General features: G+C 36.2%; 1 protein-coding gene across 14 annotated transcripts in view; it reads right to left on the bottom strand.

Annotated features, from left to right (window-relative positions):
- Positions 1-17,397, bottom strand: part of RBMS3 (RNA binding motif single stranded interacting protein 3) — a 734,276-nt gene that overhangs the window by 261,124 nt on the left and 455,755 nt on the right. For all 14 annotated transcript variants that reach the window (XM_037846292.1, XM_037846311.1, XM_037846320.1 and 11 more), the window contains exon 6: positions 15,027-15,106. In XM_037846292.1, coding sequence (XP_037702220.1) covers positions 15,027-15,106 — 80 coding nt within the window. The remainder of the gene's footprint in view (positions 1-15,026; positions 15,107-17,397) is intronic.

Below are 17,397 nucleotides of genomic sequence, written 5' to 3'. Positions count from 1 at the left end.
AAACGTACAGGTTAGTGAATTCATTCTGCTTTTGGTACTGGGCATTATATACAGCTTCCATACACTACAAGTACAGAACCTGCAGGAAGCTTTAGGAAAAGAAAAAGTTTGAGGAAACTTGAACTGTGTTCTCAAAGGATTTTGTTTAGGAAAAAATGTCTAATTGCTTATTTTAGAATTAATTGCAACAATCAACAGAATGTTTGGTGTTCCAAAACTTTCATATGTATATACATATATCTTTTGCTTCTTTTTAATTTCCATGTCCTTAGAGCTCTTTTTTTTTTTTTTAAATTGGGATAAGGAGCAATGGAAAGTAGGAAACAAAATGGGAAGATAATTTAACCATTCATGAGAAAGAAAAGGGTTCTTGTCCTTTTGAACACTGTCCTCCATCCCAAGGAAAGCTTTTGAGATTTAAATACTTAAAATTTTACAAAGAGGAAAATATTGAGCAAAATATTTTGATGTGGGATCATCGGAGTCAGTGGTTTCTGCATTCAGTTCATTGGCATTTACTAATCAAATGTCTTAAGTTGAAGAGAGAATTAAGAGAGAATTATTAAGAAATTACACTGGAATAATGTTGCTCAGCTATGTTTAATTCAATTCAGTCTGCCTGTACTAAGCACCTCATGTTCAAATGCCAGGCATTGAAGAGAGAAACAAGGATAAAGAAGGCATAATTCTGCCATCCAGTGGGATAACTTAAGTATACAGTAATTGTCATAAAAGGCGGCATATCATAAATGGACACACAGCTTAGGAGAAAACAAATCAATGAAGTGTGGTGACAGTTAAGGGCAGAGGAGTTAGAAATCAGGAACATCTCCATGAAAAATACTGCTATTATATTTCAGCAGAATTTCTATGAGAAATGAGGGTAGAAGAGGGGGATTCCAGGTCCTGTGAAATGGAAATTCAAACATACTGAGAAGCCATTGCAAGAAGTTTGAGATTGCACATGTTCTTGCTGTCGTTTTATCTAGAATGAGGACCCTCTGTATCACCACAGCCATCTTGGTCTTAAAAGAAATATGATCTGTGTTTTTGAATCCAGGGGCCACCAGAGAACATTCCAGGAAAATATTTATCTGATGCCATACTTTTTTTCAATCGTTCAAGAAAATTGCCGTGTTCCAACCTGAGCACTTTGAAATTATTGGACAGCATCCTAGGATGAGATACAACAGCTGTGCATAAGGAACAAAATTGAAGGGCAGTCCTCACCTACTTCTAGGTTTTTCAGTTTCCCAGCTACCAGATAATGCCCATCAATGAAAGTGGTTCATAGACTTCACCTGTTAAATTATATTTTCAATTTCCAGTGGATGTTCGTGAAATGACTCTCATGATGCTAACAGATGCTATTAATAATGGTAATATCTATCATTTCCTGCCAGAACTCTTTCTGGAGCTGTCCATAAGTTCTCAGTTAATTCTAATGATGCCTTTGTGAATGAGGCATTATAAACTCCTTACCATGAGGAACCTGACACACAGAGAGGCCAAATAATTGGCCCAGGTTCAAAAGCTAAGAAGAGACAGAGCCAAAACCCTCCAAAGTCTGAGATGGTATTCTCTACAGCATATGTTCTTCCACTAACTAAATTCACAGGAGGAATAGAGGACTCCAGCCATGAGACTCTCATGGAAGCCATAGCACAAGCAGGATGGATGATGTTTTCTTTTTAACAGCATCTGGATACAACAAAAATGCAAAATACTTGTCTTTGGATTAGAGAAATTAGTGGCTGTCGAGGGTGAAAACAACTAATGGTGTCTGAAATAAATTAAAGGGGAATTTTATCTTAAATTCTTCCATCTATTATATAGATTCATTTGGTTAAAATTATAGTTACCAAGGATGACTAGGGTATTTCTTTCCTTAGAGATCTTTCAGATTCACTTAGGATGCAATAAGCAAAGAAATCATGATTATGTGAGCCCACACCAGGAGAGTTTACCATTTCTGGGAAACATTTTTTGAAAAGTTTTATATGAACACTAATAGGATACAGTATTTATGTAGTTATACATTAGTGTTTAAATGAATGCTATATTCTTCTTATTTGCTACAACTAGCAAACCTGGAAGCCTGCATGTAAGATGCGTCCCACGTGATGAATAACACTCAGAGGTGCAGTACAGCTGTGAGATGAGCTCTATACGCAATTAAGAGTGACCAAAAGAGACAACACAGAACAGAACTTATGTTCACCAAATCCCCATGTGATATTGGTGGTTAGCTTTCTGGCCCTTAGATATGAGTCTTAAACTCTCCCTGAATTCTGGAACACTCAGCCTCCACTCACAAATTCACTTGGTTCCAGTCCCACAATTCTCATCTCAGCATACCACACATACTGTGCGTACATGTTGTTTTAATAAAGCATTCACATAGTCTGTAAAATAATATACCCTTTGCTAATAAAAATTACAATGCAAATATTCAGAAGGATAGCCAATACCACTGCATTTTAAAAAACAAAACTCACCACTGCTTTAGGCACCTGTAGGCTTCTCTTTCTAGAAAATAGTAGTGTATCTGATTTACTTGAATTTTATATGCTATTCCTCCTATTTAAAATAGCTTTCTAGAACATGTCTAGATTTTCAAAACAGATCAGAAAAATAAGAGGATATTTTAAATTTCATCTTAATTCTGGCTATCTTCCTTAGTCTTCCCTGGTTTGCAGAAGGTGAAAGAGCTTGAATTTTACTCTTAATCAGCAGTTCTCAAGGTTGTTTTTGTTTTTTTTTTCCAATCGCAGAACTGCTTTATACTCTTAAAAATTATTGAGGATCCCAAAGAGCTTTTATTTACACAGGTTATCTCTATCGATAATCACCATTTAAAAAATTTAAACATAAATTTATTAACTTATTTTAAAGTAACAATAAACCCATTACATGACATTTTTATGAGAAAATATTTTCAAAAATTTAAAAAATGAGAAAAATGATCTTGTTTTCCATTTTTGTAAATCTCTTTAATGTTTGGCTCAATAGAAGACAGCTGGATTCTCATATCTGCTCCTGCAGTCAATCTATTGCCATATCACATATCATGCAACTTCTGGGAAACTCCACTCTAGTGATAGAATGGGAGTAAAGAAGTCAAAATGATGTGTTAATATTATTATGAGAATAGTTTTTGACCTTGCAGACCACCTGAAAGGATCTCAGGGACACACTGTGTTGTCTGGAAAATATTTTGAGTATTGCTGCGCTAGATATACTGTTTGGCTGAAACTCACCATGTCATCTTAAATTGGTTTCTATATTTGACTTTTAAGTTTTTATACTTTAAGAATCTTTTTTTTTTGTATTAATACCACATATATTGGAACAATTTTTATTCTTTTGAATTGACCTTTAACAGACATTATGATCAGCTAAATCGTACTATAGCCCAGGAATTTACTCACTCAACAGGATACATGAGGGAAGTTTTATCTACCATTATAAATGACTTATCAATAGTCAAACTGTCTACACCTTTCACAGAGAAACCTGTTATCAACAGCTGCTACCTTACTCGAAGAGTATCTACTGAAGTCAGGAGTTTTATATTAGCTTTGGGATTCTCCATCAAACTATCCTGAAGATTTCAGTTTACTCAAGATATATTTTGCAGATGAGACTTTCAAAGCTCAAAATACTAACTAAATAATGAATCACAGGATTCTTATGAAAGTGAATTATCGGGAAGTGTTTCCAGGAAAAAAGCAGTAGACGGATGGAGAATCAGTACCAGGAGGTGAAGTAGTGGAGCAAGGGCATGATGTCAAGCAGTGTCCTACAAAGGGTGAGTGGCTCAATCCTTCGGGGAAGCTATGGAGATAGTACAGGTCACACTCAGGGTGATCTTCATCAGAAGAGAGGGAGCTGGAAGACTGAGACGCCAACATCTGCTAAGTACTGTTTAAGGACTGCCCCAGAGAATGCAAATTCCTGGGCACTTCTGACTCTCAATGCTCCTAGGCTAAACAGGCGCCCATAGCCTGACAGTACTCCACCTAGAAAAAGAAATGCCGATGCCAGCTCTAGGAAGATGGGCTATCACCCTGGGGGTCCTAACATCTGCTCTAATACCAAAAGCTAGAAAGCAACTTAAATGGTTGAGTTGTTTTACATTAGGGCATTTCATTGACTCAACAAATACCATGGTTTGATATAAACCTCTGTTCCAAAATAAATCCCACTCTCAGTTCAAGAGAAAATAGTTATGTTTTCTTATTTACAGCCTCACATTCTTGCTACAGAGATAATATAACGTTGGCTAAGAGGCATATTTTTATAAACTCATTTAAATCTTAAGAGTTACCTATCTATCTTTGTCAGTACATAATAAGTGTCTATATTTATCTCCTTAGATTTTTATATATGTCTCAAAACTAAGCTTCCGTATCAGACTCAACCCCTTATTTCATGGGCCAGTGAGTTGGGGTGGGAACATTATTTATGCTTTGGATATAATATAATCATCTAAAACTTAAAGCTGGTACCAGCCATATAACCTCAATGAGCTCCATTTTTTTCCCCAAGCTTTAATAATTTTCAGTAACTAGAATTTTTGAAAGTAATATTGAGGTTGAGGCCTAAAAGATGCACATTTTCATGAATTTAGATTTGCAAATAGTATATTTTTCCTGGTACTTTGATCTAGTACCATATTTGACGGTACCAGATAGTTTAAATTAATATTCTATGTCTTTGGGGAAAAAATGATGTGCTCCGAGATACAAGGACCTACCTACCAAATGCTCTCTTTTTAGATGTTTAACAGTCTTCCATTTTATCTTCATGAGAAGGTGTAAAAAAAAAATGTAAGGTCAAAATAATTAAAAAGATTGTCTTTTCCTGTTTAAAATACGAGAAATACAAATGATACTCACAAAGGGGGCACAAAATAGGAGAAAGTAAAAGAGTTCTCCAGAAGATGTTTAGTAATGTAATATAGAAATAGTTTGGATGACATTCATTTGAAACAAACTCTATACTAGAGTATTAGCTTTCTATTGCTGCTCTAACAAATTACCATAAACTTAGAGGCTTAAAGCAACACAAATTTATTATCTTACAGTTATGTAGGTCAGAAGTCTGACACAGTTCCCACTGGGCTAAAATCAAAGTGTAGGCAGGGCCCAGTTTCTTTTGGGTGGCTCTAGGGGTGAATCCAATTCTCCACATTTTTCACCTTCTAGAGGTTGCCCACATTCCATGGTTCCTGACCGTGGTTCCCCCATCTTCAAAGTCAGTGAATATGTCAAATCCTTCTCACATCTCATCACTCTGACCTGTTCTTAAGCTTTCCTCTTCCACTTTAAGGACCCTTGTTTTTACATTGGGCCCACCCAGAAAATTGTGAATAATTCCCTATTTCAAGGTCAGCTGACTAGCAACCTTAATTCCATCTGCAACCTTAATTCCCCTTTGCCATGTGACATTAAATATTTACAGGTTCCAGGGATTAGAACTTGGACATCTTTCAGGGGTTATTATTCTGCCTCCCGTAACTAGAATGCTTACTTATTTATTTAACAAAGAAACACTTCTGTGACAAGCAGTGGGTTAGATGCTAGAAACATAAACAGCAAGTTGCAATCTCGTATTGGGAAGGGTCATAGAATAATTGTTAAAGGGAAAAGGGGAAGATAGATCTCAAATTTCTTCCCTAGAAAACCCCTCAATCAAAAGGAAAAATGTGTCATGGAAATACATGAAGTCTGGGAAAAAGACCATAACCATGTCAATTTCCAAAGAAACATAGCTCTTTTTGTACTGAAAAATGACTAAAATAATGGTAAACTAATTGATTTATAATTTATAGGCTTAAAGAGATAAGAAATCAGAGGAAACAGCTAGTAAAATAAACTGTGGCTGGCTTGTTCAGCATTTGCTTAATGAGTGTTTTTGTTCATATCCCTCTTAAAATATTTTCTTAAATTTTTGCAGACTTCTCATTTTAAACATTTAGATAATAAACAATGAGTTATGTGTATGGCAGGCTTTTTGCTCATCACTGAAAGAGAGTGGCAAGTATTCAATTTAGGATGCTATCCATTTATCCAAATATTGGTTAGAATTTGTTTTGAAATCAATCTTATTAAATGAGATTCTAGATGGGAAATGCACTAAGCACTCAATTATTCAGAGCTTGGTTCCTTGGCTTGTGTCTTAATTAGTCTTAAGCCACCACTCAGTCGACTTTCTTTGCTGATAGGACTCATTCAGACAGACACAAAACGGTTTAATTACCCATAAGTAATGCTGACAGAAGGCAAATCCCAACATCATCTTAGGAATAAAAAAGTTTTATTATTTGTTTTGCAAGTTTTTAGACTGAAATCTTCAATGCATAAACTTTGTGCAGACCTGAATGGATTTACTATTTTGGAAAGAACTCTTGAAGATCATTTATGTTTCTGGAAATGGATAGAAAACACCTCATCCCTCTTCTCTATCACATAAAATTATGACTACTTTAAAGAATCAGATCCTGGAGCTGAGGCTCCAGAAAAATTCTGCTACTACTCATTGCTTTCCACATAATCATAGAGAAGATAGAGTCGACATAGCATATTAACCACATCCTATTGATTAAATATATATTATAAAATTATATTATATTAGAGATAATAAGTCAACATGGTCCTTGTTCTAGGGAAGAAGAAGTAACCTTAAGCCAAAGAGTACAGAGTATAAATTAAGAAACTCTCTTTTTATTCTCATTTACCTTTTCATGTGACGAGAGAGAGAGAGAAAAAAAGGGAAGTACAACATAATAAAGGATAATAATGGTACAACATAATAAAAGTACAACATAATAATGGTGCTTAACTAGCTCCACTGGCAAAAAAAATTAAGATCTAGACATTATTTCAATATAAATTGGACAGGGCAATTTGCCATGTCAGAAAACAGAATTTATCATTGCACTGTCCAAGAAAGAGGATTTTTGTTTGTTTTTTTAAATAACTCTTAGGCTGCCTGCCTAACACCTTGAAAAGCAGTCTTGGAAAAATGCGGCTTTGCAAAAAGCCTCAAGAAACCTGGAATCTTTCTCAATGAAATAAGTTTCTTACTCTTGTGAACATTCATTTTCTGTGTTTATATTTAGATATACATATGTGTTGCAGAAGATTTTAATGAAAAGTTTAAAAAAGATTTATAATAAAAATTTAAAGATCTCCCTCAATGTTTTCCTCAACATTGCATGCTTATTTAGCAGGAATTGTGTATCCCCTACCCCCCTCGGGAAGTTCATTAAAAGCAAATGAAAGTATTAAGGGCCATTCGATTCAAGGAATTGTGCCTCAACTCAAAAGAACACTTATTGAGAAACTACGCTGAGCTAAGCACACAGCCTTTAAAGCTACAGAGATAAAAACACTCTGGGTTGGAAAACTAAGAATCAGATGAATAAAACAAAAATTACTTCACCACTGTTCACACTTCTTAACTTGTTCCTATCAAAATTAGAGCTTCAGGAGAAAATCAAGAGAAGTGTGAGATTAGGTAAGGAAGCCTGGAGTATTGCTGAAAACCTTCCAACGCTCTAATCAGAAGCCCCCTCTTGCTCAGCTAAAGGTTGTCTTCACTTCAACCAACCACCAATATTCACTCATTGGACCTCATTATTAATGCCGCTAGTGTACATCTCTCTAAGACCAAAAACTCAAATACTCCCTTCTCCGTGACCTTAATTTTCTATGCTTTTATGTCACCTTAGCTTTGCTGGCATTATGACTGCTTTCCAGTCCCTTAATTCCTCCCTGTTTTCATCAATCATCCAGCTCTTTATACCTTCATCTTTCTGAAGTTAGCTGTGCCACTGGTGGTATTTTGTTCTCGTCTTCTTCCATACTTCTCCTGCTAAATTTCAACCCTGGATTACCACCTGTTTTTCACCACTAATATTCATCTTTACTCCTACTGTTTGGTTCATAATCCCTATTTCATAATAAACCATGAAAGCAGTGTTTGGGGCCCACAGAATTCAAGCCATTACTTTAGCTGGATCCACCTTCCTCTATGGCCATACGTTTTAAATCAAAAAGTAGTTCCCCACCATAAGCTCTAGATTTGATTTCCTCCAAATCAGAACTTGGGAGGATGCAGGTCAATTGGGAGGGGATCTTGGGAAGCAGATATGGTAGAGAAGGGAAAGAAATTCAGGGAAGAAAAAAAAGCTAATAAAGGGTGTCTTACTGAGCTAGTTACCACTATGTGCAATGCCCCCTAAGAAATCCTGTAAAATATGCCTCAGATTGTCCCTCGGTATGAGAGGCTGGGCTCTTATTTGATGATTCCCATGCTCCACTGACTGAGGGCTGTCCCAGGGAACAATAACTCCCCCACAGTTTGTGCTTGACCTGTGTTTGGTTGAAGACCTTTTATGGAGAGACAAGGTGGATGCCTGAGGTGAGACGCTTTCAGGGTACAAGTTCTGCCCACCTCCGCTTCAGCTGAAATCACAGGCAAGTAGAAGGCATGTGACACAGCACACAAAACCCATTCCAATTATTTCTACTCCCCTGAAGATGATCTCCTGTAACTTTTCTATCTTCCTTCTCGTTATCCAGATTTAGATTTTTACTCAGCTCAGCCTCCTTTCTCCCAAATCTAATCAGTTACCAACTGTCTTAGTTTGCCAGGCTTCTGTAACAAAGAACCACAGACAAGTTGGCTTAAACAACAGGAATTTATTGTCTCATAGTTTGGGAGGCTAGAAGTCCAAAATCAAGGTGTCAGTGGGTTTATGCTTTCTCTGAAGACTGTCACATTCTGGTGTGGCTTTCCGGCAGACAGAAACAGAATCTCTGCCTCCATCACACAGCTCTCTCTCTCCCTTTCTTTCACTTACTCTGTCCAAATTTACCCTGTTTATAAAGGACTACAGTTATAATGTAATAAGGTCCACCCTGATTCATTTTGGCCTCATCTTCAAAGATCTGATTTACAAACAGGTTCACATCTACAGGCCAGGGGTTAGGACTTGAACATGAATTTTGGGGGATATGATTCAATCAGAACAGCTATTCATAAGGTATTTAGGTTTCTATGTCAGGTGTGGCTCCAAAGAAAAGGTTGAGAAACGATGGACTAAGTCCACTTCCATAGAATTCACACAGACTCTAAAGCTCTGTTGACCACAAAGTTGTCAGGCTGGTCTTGGAAGTTCATTAACAAAATCCTAAGGGTGTGTCATCACGAAGCAACTACCTATATGTTTGACATGCAGAAATTACCTAGAAGGCATCACTAACATTAAAAATGAGAGGCTTCAGAGAAAGTAGCTCTGAGGATTGCAAAAGTCCTCATACTCATGAAAAATCTAAACTGATACCCAATTGGAGATTGCAGTGTTTGCAAAGTTTCTTTATGCAAATAATGTTTTAGTTTCACAATGATGAGAAACTCAGAGTTGGGCAATGCCTCATCTGAGCAGAGCAATGATAAGATTTTTGCCACACTGAACACCATAGTATTTTTCTATTTGTTGCCTCTTTCTCAACTATAATTGCATCTGTGGACTTAATGGACTGGTATTACTAATGAAAGACAGGTTGTGAGGCTCTGCAATACTTTCCACTAATAAAAAAAAGTATAAATCTATCACTCCGATATCTGATTTTTGAACCATGTTTTTTTAAAATATAAATTTAAGTACATTGTTGACTTTCATCCCTGGGAAATTTTAAATTTAAACAAATATTACTTTTATCTACTTTAAACATGTTATCAGATTATACATACTTTCCTTATATGCTCCCAAGGGATATAGATATATATCCACAATTGTATGTATTTTTATTTACATAAACACACAACAGTGACATTACTATATCCAGGCATCAAAAAGTCACCTATTTCATTTATTAGAAAAAATACGATTCCTTTAAGAACTAGTTATTTATTCAAATATTTATTGGTCACATATTTGTTTAAATTAAAAAGATCTCATAATATAGTGAGCTTTCTCTCAGCTCTCTTTTTCTTGGAATTCAACTGGGATTAGAAACAATTATGTAAAGAGTAAGACAATCATACCAGAAGTGGGTTATTCCATTTTCTTCTGGGAAGACTGCTCCACTGATATGAACAAGTGCTTACAGGCAAAAGTCTACCTTGAGAGTGAAATGTGATTTATTTTTCCACAAACCAGTCTGCATGTTTTGTTCATCAATACATGTCCTTACATGTTGAAGCCTTTTCTGCATGGTGTATCGTTCTGCTTTGGGGGCTCTTTGAAAGTGAGCCTTTCATGTTCATGCCCTACAGATCCCTGAAGTGTCTGGGAACTTACTCTTCGCTTTTGCCAGAAGTTTGAAAATGGAATGCTTTGGGGCTCTACTGCATTGCTGTGCAATTCATTACAGGACAAAGAAATGTCTGGGGTTTAGCAGGCAAGCAACTAATGATCCTTTATTTTGTCCAGGAAACATCAAGATCGATATGTAGTACATGCAACGTTTATGGAACACTGCGTCTTCTTTTCCCTCTAAGGCAGGGAGAAAATACTGGATGATCTCTTTCTGCTGATGGCTACAACACTTAAATGACTGACAGTGTTTAACACATGACTTTTGGCCCCTCCTTTAAGTCCTTCCCACCTGCTAGTAGCAACACAGACATCTGATTTTTATTAACTCCTCTATCATCTAAACCAGAGCTGAAATAATTTGATTTTTTGCATGTGTATTTAGCTTCATTGACTTAGGAAAACTAAATCTCAGGATAACATCATCATCCAAAGTGAACAGAACACACCTAGCTTTGAGAGGCTCTAACAGGCATTAATAATTCGTGATGTATTCATTAAAATTAGACCTTCTATGGATAAACAGAAGGAGCCCAGAGAAAGAAAGCATGATCCAAAAGAAGATATCTACAAAGTTTCCTTCTAAGTCATGTAATTTGTCAGGAATTGAAATCAAATACCAAAATAAATCATATTTAATGAGCAAAGTGTTCCTAGACTGACATCAAAAAGGGGGAAGCAACAGAAAAATGATCATCGATATATGTCCTTACAAATATCTTTCACTATGATGTTTTTAGAATTTGAATTTCAGAGAAATGCTAAAGTCCTGCATCTAAGTAGATTTTTTTTTCGTATCATTTTATAGAAATGACACAATGGGTGAACTGGAAATTCAATGATCATACTCAGGAAAATAAGTAGCTTTGCCTCTCTTTTAAGATGAATCATCATTATCAAGAATGACAGAAAACAAAATGGGACTATATTTGTTCAATGATATGTGCACATTTCCCCAAGTTGTCCCTAAATGGAGAAGTAAGCAATTGTGTCTGTGGTACTAATTGTTGTCTACTTGCTTGGAGTAAGTTCATAAGTATGGGCTCCCATGTGAGAAGAGGACAATTGATTTAGCATTCAGTCCTTTCCACAGCTTTGTTAGGGCCTGAGGATCTCAGGTCATTACTGGATCATTGTAGGCCTCTCATCTACACAACCTTAAAGTATTGCATTAAAACCGTGAAAGTGCAATTTTATAAAACCATTGACTTTTTATTTTTTTTTTATTTTGAAATAAATTCTAAGTTATATGAACAGTTGCAAAAACAATACTAGCCCCATACACAGAATTCCATCATACCCTGACCCCCCTCCCCTGACAGCTCAATCCACCAACTTGAACATGCTGTCACTTCACTATTTCTTTCCCTCCCTATCTATCATCCATCATCTATTGCTCTGTCTTCTGAACATATGAGAGTTAGCTGCACACATCCTTGAGAATACACTATAATTCACGTATACACTACCCATGAACAAGAACATTCTTTTATGCAATCCCATTAAGCGCAGCTAAGAAGTACAATAGATTCAACAATGATACAAAGCTTACATTCTATATATCCTTTTCCCTTTGTCTCAACTGTGTCCCTTTGAGCCACCTGTCCTCTATCCTCTAGTCCCATTCAAGTTCATCCTTAGCATTCAATTGTCATCTAGTTAGACTGTCTTTTTTTTTTTTTTTTTCCAGTTGTGGAAACATATATACAGCCTACATCTTCCCACTCCAACCCCTCCCTAGCCTTTCATTAGTGGGATTAATCATGTTTAGAATGTTGTAATGCTCTTTCCCACCATCCATTACTAGAAATTTCCCTTCACCTCAAACAGCAACCCTACAGTCATTTCTTAACTCCCCATTGCCCCTTCCCCCATTTCTCTTAACCCAAATTCTACTATTCATCTCTATGGTTATATTGTTTGATAATTTCTTTGTGTTTACTGTGGGGCTTAAAATTAACCTCTTAAATCCATATCAATCTTGTTTTTCTTTGATACCACTTTCACTTCAATAGGACACATAAACTATGTTCCTATACTCCTTCATTCCCCCACCTTTATATAAAAACCATTGACTTTTGATTTCAAGGATGTTACATCTTAATAATGAAGAACACTGAGATGTTTAAGAATTTTTTGAATTCTATTTTAGTTGCAGATGGGTCAGTCCAAATATAGTTGGTTTTAATTAACACATCTACAACCAAGGAAATCTCTCTAGATGTGTAGTAGTATTGAATAGGCTTAGGGAATTTGTCACTTCTTTTGAAAATATCAAATAAATCACTTCTAATCTGATGTCAGGGCTTATAGTGACATCCCACTCTTAGTTGTCAGGATAGAATAGAAAATTGGATTACGATATGAATTTCTGAAAAAAAAGATTTCAACCAACCTCAACAAGAAAGCAGTGAACACCAATAAAGGCACACAGCATACGCTCAAATTTGATTATACCTGTCCCGACTTTGTAAATGTACACAATGAGGATATTTTACTATTGTGCCTTCCAAAATACCCACATCTTGACTTATGTCTTCTTTTATTTTATATCAAATTTAAATATAAGATTAAATATCTGCAATTAACATTTGAAGCCTTATTAAACTCTACTTGGTTTCTGAAGTAATATATAAATAAGAAAATAAAGTACTGATGATGATCAATATAGTGCATTTAATTCTATTATGTTGAGTGAAATCTCAGAAGCATAAAGTAATATCTCTTAAGAGTTTCATAGCTGAGCATAATTATTTGTCCTCTTATGCTCCCATGAGATAAAAGTGAGAAACTCATAACCAGGTTCTTGCTATTCACAATGTTTCCATTGGGTGTAGCTATGATATTAGATAGGTTAATATTGCAGCGTCCATATTCAGAAAGGATGCCCAAACATTGGGGATTTATAGTGACTTTCTTTGTGTTTAGCATTAAATTGTATTAGTCAGCTGTTTGTACTATGGGGAAAACCAAACAAAACATTCCCAAATCAATCAGGTCAAGGATTCCAGTATGTCATTTTTCCAAAAAGAAAGAAACCTAAAAAACCAAGATCTATATTGAAACCTGAATCAATAATAATTACACATAGTTGTTCATTATATATATATATATATATATCTCCATATAATCCACACCTGCTTTGAATATCTTGTAAAGAGACAGGCATCTGCTGGATAAAATGAAAGAAAAAAGGGGGAAATCCACTAAAAATGCAGCTTTTATTCTGTGATGGATCTAAGCAGAGTGTCTTAAAATGTCTGCTTATGCTAAAAGGAAAAAAATATATTTCTCCTAAAATGCAAGGGCAGCCTACATGCTGAGATGAAAACTGCTAACTCTTTTCTTAACAACACCATATGTCTCCAATTGGATCATAATATACTCAGTTCTCAAGGGAACTCATGGACTCTAGCCAAATCAAGGCACGATCTTCACTGTATATTGACTCACTGTTAAACCAGTGATCAGCTATTTTGGATTTTCCAGATCGTCCAAGTGTCTTTCTAAAGGGGCTTTCTGCTTTCCTGACCTCCTCAAAAAAAACAACCAATTTTTAATAGGATCACTGACCTTGCAACAAAAAAATATACCTCTTTTTGTTCACATGTTCTCTTCTACCTAACCTCAATATATTTAATGAGCTGAAATGCCCTACCCTTGAACATTCTAACCATGGGTTTTAAGGAGAAGATGTATTATACAGCAAACACCATTGAAATTCAGCTTATAGAAACTAAAAGAGAAGATACCGGAGGACTGAGAAGTCACTTTTTTTTCCTTCTTAAGAACCACCCAAAACAGAAAAGGAATAAATTAACTGACATGTGTTAGAGTGATATTTCTTTGATTATCTACTGGTTATAATTCTTCATAGTTTAGCATTTCATTTAATCTTTAATATTATTTTATGCCATAAGTAAGACACAATTTTATACTTACCCCCGATATTAAAGACTTTCCCTATATACTACTACCAGACCGAAGTTAATGTGAGGCATTTCCAGTTTAAGCCCTGATAAATATGATAACTTCAATCCTATTGAGTCTATTTCTTAATAGCATAAAGTTATATCATGTTTCTGGTATCTGTAAAACCTTAAAAGTCAAAGTGAAATGCCCTGGCCTATTCTGTTTTAGGGATTCTCAAACTGTGTGTGAAGAATGGCCAGTTTTTGTTGTTTGTTTGCTATCAATAAGTGAAAGATATTTTTGTAAATTATAAAATTATGTACTCAGACATTATGACCATATCAAATTGCTATAAAGTTTCTAAATTCTTACTTTCACTTTCTGTACTCTTCCCTTCATGATCTGGTCTCTAATGGTTTGGGGGCTGGCATCAGTCTGTGGATTCCAGTGTTCAGGTATTTTAGAAATTAGAAACCAGGATAGCATGTTAACAATAGGAGTCATAAGCTCCCTTCACTTCAAGTGCATTCTTTAACTATTCCTTGCTCTATTTTCCATCTAATCCCCCTTAGGGAATTTACAACAGAGATTCAAAAGGAAGGTCACCAAGAAGTTTTTCAGGAGTTTTGAGAAAGATGAGCTGTGACATAGTATAAAAAATATACATTTATAAAAGCCACCTTTTCCCTTCTCATGACCAACCCAGGGGCTTGTCATGGTTTCCTAATGAGGGCAGTAAGCCCATGCATTTACTCTTTAGGAACTGCTTAAGGGCATTACTTACCTGGGATGCCCGGTGGTGTTTTCAGATATTTTCCATTAAAATGTTGAATTACCACTTCACATTTTTCAGTAGACTCCATTCTGCAAAAACAAGGTAAACATGGATCATTTATTTCAATGAAGTTGTGCACATCAGCAAAAATAAAAGAAAAGGAGCCTAAGAAAATCATGACAAAGCTTGATTTGATAATTTTGCCAGAAATGTCAACCATTGCCAGGACCACAGTAAGTGGGCACTGCCTAACATCATTCACTCTCTATTGAAAGTTGCCTCTGTGCTGACTTCTCACTCAGAGGTAACACTGAGGCATGGTCTTATTTATTCCACATAACAAGGATTGGCAATCAAAAGTGCTCGATCAATATATTAAAGAGACTGAATTAGCAAAACTGAAAGACAGGAATGTTATTGTCCTTATTACTAATGATGGCACTGAGGCTTTGAGAGATGAACTACTTATTCACCTAACACTTATGACCTTGCTAATAAGTGGTGGAGCCAGGATTTGAACTCAGGTTTGTCCAGTACCAGAGACTGCACTGTGACTCCTAAGCCTTGCTCTGAGTGACACCACAAAATAAGTTGAGAAAATGTGTTTTATTTGAACAGCAGACAGCCCAAAGGAGTGATTAGTACAGAAGTGACATCATCAACATCCTGAGACTTTTTTGAAAACCCAGTGGGTGAAACATGCCTAAAAAGAGGATTCCAAATTATGGGAAGAAGATATATATACCCAAACTCAGGTTCTGAATTACCCTAATTCTGAATGCCAGACAATCCCCTATTTTTTATTCTATATATCAATATCCCTAAACAGGGTTTCTTATTTCAAATTTTGGCACCTCACACAAAGCTGATGACTGAACATTTCAAGCCGTACTATCAAAATGCCAATTTTTGCATTGTTGCCATATCTTAAGTACAGTAATATTTGCAAGATTTTCTAAATAATTAAGAACATCTGACCTTTATTATTTTTATAAAATTGGGTGGAGGAGATAAAAATTAAAGGGTTATTCTGATTAAAGGAAGTTAAGCACCATAAACAATACAATAGAGGCAAAAACAAACTTAAGAAACAACACACAGATGAAAGAATGTGTATAAAATGTGTGAAATTGATCTAAAAGGCAAAGTATAATTTTGGATTTCTTGCTATATTGTTAATATGAACTTTCTTGGAATGCAGCCCTTCAACACAATTGTAAAACTTTCCTATGTCTAAATTTTAGGAGTGTTTTCTGGACCATACGACATGCAAAGGAAACAAGGACATATATGTTAACAAATGCTAAATAAGTTACACATTTATTATAGCTGCAGGAACTCAAATGTGGGAGGAATCTCAGAAGCCAGTGAAATGCTGAGAAGTGGGCACAGGAGACAGGCAAGGTCTTTTTTTTTTTAATTCATTTTATTGAGATATATTCACATACCATGCAGTCATACAAAACAAATCGTACATTTGATTGTTCACAGTACCATTACATAGTTGTACATTCATCACCAAAATCAATCCCTGACACTTTCATTACCACACACACAAAAATAACAAGAATAATAATTAAAGTGAAAAAGAGCAATTAAAGTAAAAAAAAAACACTGGGTGCCTTTGTCTGTTTGTTTGTTTGTTTGTTTCCTTCCCCCATTTTTCTACTCATCCATCCATAAACTAGACAAAGGGGAGTGTGGTCCTTATGGCTTTCCCAATCCCATTGTCACCCCTCATAAACTACATTTTTATACAACCGTCTTCAAGATTCATGGGTTCTGGATTGTAGTTTGATAGTTTCAGGTATCTACCACCAGCTACCCCAATTCATTAGAACCTAAAAAGAGTTGTCTATATTGTATGTAAGAGTGCCCACCAGAATGACCTCTTGGCTCCTTTTGGAATCTCTCTGCCACTGAAGCTTATTTCATTTCCTTTCACATCCCCCTTTTGGTCAAGAAGATGTTCTCCGTCCCATGATGCCAGGTCTACCTTCCTCCCCGGGAGTCATATTCCACGTTGCCAGGGAGATTCACTCCCCTGGGTGTCTGATCCCATGTAGGGGGGAGGGCAGTGATTTCACCTGCCAAGTTGGCTTAGCTAGAGAGAGAGGGCCACATCTGAGCAACAAAGAGGCATTCGGGAGGAGGCTCTTAGGCACAATTATAGGGAGGCCTAGCCTCTCCTTTGCAGCAACAGTCTTCCCAAGGGCAAGTCCTGTGGTAGAGGGCTCAGTCCATCAAACCACCAGTCCCCTATGTCTGTGAGCATGTTAGCAACCATCGAGGTGGGGCAGGCTAATACCCCTCAGACAAGGTCTTCTGAGAAATAATTAGGGCAGGTGCCTGAGCTGGGCAGGTGAAAGGGTCTGTGTCC

Source organism: Choloepus didactylus, chromosome 1 (assembly GCF_015220235.1).
Source record: "Choloepus didactylus isolate mChoDid1 chromosome 1, mChoDid1.pri, whole genome shotgun sequence".
NCBI lineage: Eukaryota > Metazoa > Chordata > Mammalia > Pilosa > Megalonychidae > Choloepus > Choloepus didactylus.
This window is presented reverse-complemented; position numbering and strand designations above follow the sequence as displayed.